At 35.1% G+C, this 5,034-nt stretch overlaps 2 protein-coding genes across 2 annotated transcripts in view; both read right to left on the bottom strand.

The window, feature by feature from the left end:
• Nucleotides 1,145-2,517, bottom strand: LOC107620539 (protein BIG GRAIN 1-like C). Its single transcript, XM_016322688.2, has one exon. It carries the CDS (start codon nt 2,299-2,301, stop codon nt 1,255-1,257), a length of 1,047 nt encoding a protein of 348 aa, XP_016178174.1. The 5' UTR covers nt 2,302-2,517; the 3' UTR covers nt 1,145-1,254.
• The window catches only part of LOC107620530 (protein Brevis radix-like 4), a 4,582-nt gene continuing 3,849 nt past the window's right edge, over nt 4,302-5,034 (bottom strand). The window contains exons 4-5 of the mRNA XM_021107500.1: nt 4,691-5,034; nt 4,302-4,601 (exon numbers count right to left, since the gene is read on the bottom strand). The exon at nt 4,691-5,034 is cut by the window's right edge and continues 105 nt beyond it. Of these exons, the coding sequence (XP_020963159.1) occupies nt 4,523-4,601; nt 4,691-5,034 (423 nt within the window). The 3' untranslated portion in view covers nt 4,302-4,522. The remainder of the gene's footprint in view (nt 4,602-4,690) is intronic.

Below are 5,034 nucleotides of genomic sequence, written 5' to 3'. Positions count from 1 at the left end.
GGAAAACCAGGAAAACCAACACCACTATTCGCCCTGCCAACAAATGATATGTACTCATATTTAGTAGACAAACAAAACTTTTAATAATGTGGCAAATTATGGTTAGGGGTCACTTTATGTAGCTATATAACAGTGAATTATGCTTTTACTACTTTAGCATTTTCTCAAACTATTATTATTATTTGTGAAAAACAGGTTTTATCACTGCCTATATTATTTCTCTCATAGTGGTGTGAACAGTTACTTTGAAACTAACAAGCAATTCGAGCTGTTTAGCTTTAGCATATTATTCATATTTTCTTTTTGTGTGTAAATAACTAAATATCATCACTGTTTAAGCTATTATGCCTTATGATATCATATCATATCTTCCAATTATGTGTGTTGACTTCTCCAATATATAATCAAGGCCCTACTAGTTTATATGGCGAGCTAGCAAATTAGCTACAATTTTGGCTTTACCATCAAAGAATATATCATCGGTTTCAATTTCACACTGTAATTGCGAATTTCAAACGGGGCCAAAAGAATTGTGAGGTTTGTAATCATTTTATTTAAATCTTCCATGACGATAAAGTGGGGAAGATTTTTTACTAATACCATGTCTCACTGAGGCTCATTTTTTTGGATATAAGAAGCATGTGTGTTGTGTATTATTGTGAAAAATGTGGGTGCTAAACATAGATGTGGGAACAACTTTTTTCTAAAACAGAGATGTTCTTTGTAAAAAAAATTAAGATTAATAATTGGAAAGTCCGATTAGTGTAGAAGAGGAAATTTAAATTTTGATAAAGGTAATCGAACCCTCCGATTTGTGTACTAAAAAATTGGACGGTCCAATTTTTGCTTCTAACACCACTGTTACGTAAAGCACCTATACATTCCATATATGCGTTCTACACCATTTTCTCTCGCACAACTAAATTAAAAAGTGCCCTCACTAATGCCATGTGCTAAGCCAGTGGGGAAGAAAAAGCATCTTATTTTTTTTACTTTTCAATTCTCATCGGGTAGGGAAAAATATAAACAAATTTACGGGGTCTGCTTTTCCTTTATCTCTTTTCAGTTTCTCATTGTTTTCTTTGACAATTTGTACGAGCTGAGTGTGATCATGAGCTTCTCTAAATTCATCAGCATATATGAATAATAAAAACTGAAAATGAGTGCAGATTAATTAATGAATGAAGAATGGATTATTTTTAATTACAATTTTTGGAGGGTACTACTACTACATACTAAAAATAAAATAACTAACTAAAAACGCAAAGCATTAGCAATTGCTTTATTTGTTTCTAAATTGGTGGTTTCATAAACAGGAAGCTCTTCATTGAATCTAATTCCTGCAGCTGATGATCCAATAAGGTGATCCAACTCAAACAAATCTGAACTTGAACAACTCATACCATCATCATCATCATCATCATCATCATTCTCTGTACTGTTATTGTTCTTTTTAGGGTCATTCTCGTAAATACACTTGTGGCCGCATGGTTGAGAATCTTCACCAAGGATGACACTAACAGGGTAGAATCTCACAGACCTTTTCACACCGCCATTCTTGTTGTTGTTGTTACTGGTTTTTCCTTTCGAAGATGGAGGAGGAGGAGGAGTCTTGTTGCTCATCATGCAAGACCTTGTTGAAAATGAAGAAGCAGAAGAGGAAGAGAAACACGGTGGTGACTTTGATTTACTACTACTACTACTGTGGTGGTCGAAGCTAACATCTTCTACTGCACCAACGTAACACATCTTTGCCTTCTTAACATTCTCCGAGCTGAAGATTGAGCTCAGGAAGCTAGCGATTCTGCTACCCGTACCCGGTGAAATTGGTTGCTTCACTCTCTGGTTCAACTCGCCGTAGATCTTCATGGCCCTTAACTTTGTCCTCGCGAAACTACCGCCGCCGCCGCCGCCACCTTCTCGTCTCTTATGCTGTTTGTTGTATGTGGATGTGTCAGTTTCCGAGGAGGAAGAAGAGGAGGAAGAAGAAGAAGTGTGCTTGTCGATCCAATCCTCTAACATGACGGCACGGCGTAGGTCCATGCGCTCTTTAATGGTTCTTCTCTCTACCCCGCCATGGTGGTTGTGTTTGGTGGTGGTGGCGGTAGTGTAGGGAGTAGCCATAGTGATACCCAGTTGTTGATGTTGATCAAGGTGGGATTTTGATTCGTCGATAGAATGGTAAATGGCGTCGAGAAGAGAGGAAGAGAATGAAGGAGTTCTCCTCCTTTGTGGGAAGGATGAGGCAGCTACTTGAACCATGGTGGTGGTGGTGGTGGATCTCTGCCTTGTATGCAGCATCTTCTCTGCGCCCGAAGTTATAGGGGAAGAGAGAGAGAGAGAGAGTGGCGTGTGCGTGCGTGCGTGAAAGGGGTAGTTAAAGAGGGTAAAGTGAAAAGGCTGTAGCAATGTCTGCTGATAGAATGTCAAAAGCTTCAAGTGTCATATGGGAATCCTCAGAGAAAGAGAAAGATATATGAGAGCAGAGACACACACTGAAAGATGCAGATTAAAGAAAAATCGAGAAAGTTTAGGGTTAGCAGATTTTGTAGATTTTAGTTATTAATTAGTCATCAATAATATTTTTAAGAGAAAGTATGAGAAGCTAATGGAATACTTGTACAATGTGTACAATGGAGGTTTATAGAGTATTAGAGATATAACCATTAGTGTTACCTTTTTCCATTAACTGAAGCTTTAAGATGAGTGATATCATGATATGGTATTAGAGCGTTAGATTCAAAAGGTCAAAAGTTCGATCCTTGGTGAATCCCAAAATCAATTTAATCTTTTGGGAAGATGTTTATTATCTTTAGTATTCGGATGGTTATTCTAAATAGTATGAGATCATTTTGTAACTCAATAACCCATTGTACACATTGTACAAATAGTTCATTGTCGATCCTATTTTTAATGGTGTAAAATTATATCTAATAATATAAAATTATTCAATTTTTTTTATAGTTAAGTACTGACCAAAATTTAACAAAATACTGACCCAAGCACTGCTCAAAAGAAATCAGAAAGATGAGAGAGAGAGACAGTGAGAGGGTAAAAAAGTCACCAACAATGCAGTCACTGCCGCGCGTGCGGCTGATCGTTTCAGATTTCTGACTTATCTCACCGCATTCAGCCACTCTCTCTCTCTTTTTTTTTGTTTGACGTGTGTAGGGTCGGATAATTTCGATCCGACCCGAATAGAGGCGCAGAAACAGCAGTCCCATTGAAACCTTCTTCCTCTTCTAAAAGCCTTTTATGCTTTCCTTTTTTTCGGATAAACCCCATTGGCCTTTTACTTTTAATGTTTGAAATATGGGTATGGATAAGGAAAGGCCCATAACTCTACACGCAAGGTCTGTGCCTTTACCATTGGACCAAAACACATTTGTGAAAGACCAAAGAAAAAATTGAATAATATTAGTTGATAAGGAAAAACATAATTATCTTTTATTGTTATAAATTGAATAATACAATTTTTTTTCGTTTTATATTTCTTTTTTCTTATGTTATTTCTCTTTTTTAGTTTGCTAAACATGTGTATTAGGTGATAAATTTTTAAAACACTAAAATATATCATGTCCTTTGCATTTTCTTTAGTTTTTCTAGTTTTGATCTAATTGTATTTATTAATTATATCACTTTTTTTTAACAATTCATACTTTTTTAATATTATTTAGTTATAATATTAAAAATATATGATATTATCATGATTCATAAAAAATAAAATTAAAAAATTGAATGTTAATTTCAACTATTAAAATATCATATTCAATCTGCATTTCATCTAAGAATTTCATATTTGTACTTTAGTCTTTAAATATAATCTAAAAAAAATGGCTATTTAAAGAACAAAAATTAGGATGATTCTATAAAGTCAAATAAACAAATTTGAATTGAGTATTTTCATAACTTTACTTAATGTCTAATTTATGTATAAATTTTTTATTTTATATTTATTAAATTTAAAATTAATTTATATTTTCTATAAAATATATATCCATTTTGCTCCAGCGCAACAGACGCGTCTAATAATAATAAATAAGGAAAAGTCTAGGGAGCGAACAGTTTTATTGAAATCTGGCCAGCACTTAACCAGCAAAAGCAAAGTCAGTAATCTCACATCCTTAGATGAAATCTCACACCATTAAAATTATCAATGATGGCTACAAATCACAAAAATTGCTGCCTCCTAACACTCCTCTAATAATAATAATAATAATAATAATAATATACATACTAGACTTTTTAAAAGCGTTTAAATAAGCAATTGTTATCCCTTGATCCACCAATAATATTATTAATTAACGAAACTATATATTTATTTTCCCAGCCACATCCAACAGAACAGCCTGAAGTGTGAGTAGGGAGATATGTAAATAGCCAAAAACAGGGCTTGAGAGGCGCGAGTATAGTACCTCTACTGACATCTTCATCACCTATAACTGTAATCATACTTAGAAGAATAGGCAAAACAATTTAATAAGAAAAAGCATCATGCATGATCAGCATTCAGCAGTAGTTCTCACAAGTATTGTTCATGTATTCTAGCACGATTCTCCTCCCACCATAATCTAGCATGCATCTCCCCAAATTTTTCTCGGCTGCACAACACAAGATGAAACACCTAAGAAGTAAATTCTATGGACAAATGCTTAATAAGGCATGTTCCTTAACATTAGTATTACTGTACCTGAACCTAACTCGTCTGAGCTCCTTTTTGCCACCTGGCAATGCTCTGATGGTAATATAAACACCAGGTTCATCTTGCTCAACCCATTCGGTATCCAAATCGGTTGCATTGCTGATTGATAGATCGCCGGATTGATCAGCCTCTCTGGATGAGCTACTTCTGATTGAAGCATCCATTGACGATATCTCAGTCTTGGCAGCACTAATGGTTGAGACTTTTGGAGTTGAGTTAACACCATTTAATTCATGCAGCTTCCGGGATTGCATCGATTGATGATCGAAGGAATCCGAGGAAGAGTATCCCACTCCCATACCTGTTGGACGGTGCAAATTGCGAGTTAGTCT

Source organism: Arachis ipaensis, chromosome B01, assembly GCF_000816755.2.
Source record: "Arachis ipaensis cultivar K30076 chromosome B01, Araip1.1, whole genome shotgun sequence".
NCBI classification, from domain to species: Eukaryota; Viridiplantae; Streptophyta; class Magnoliopsida; order Fabales; family Fabaceae; genus Arachis; species Arachis ipaensis.
This window is presented reverse-complemented; position numbering and strand designations above follow the sequence as displayed.

Bases quoted from the DNA above. Each gene is read 5' to 3' on its own strand.
- LOC107620539 (XM_016322688.2), bottom strand. From the start codon at position 2,301: ATGCTGCATACAAGGCAGAGATCCACCACCACCACCACCATGGTTCAA.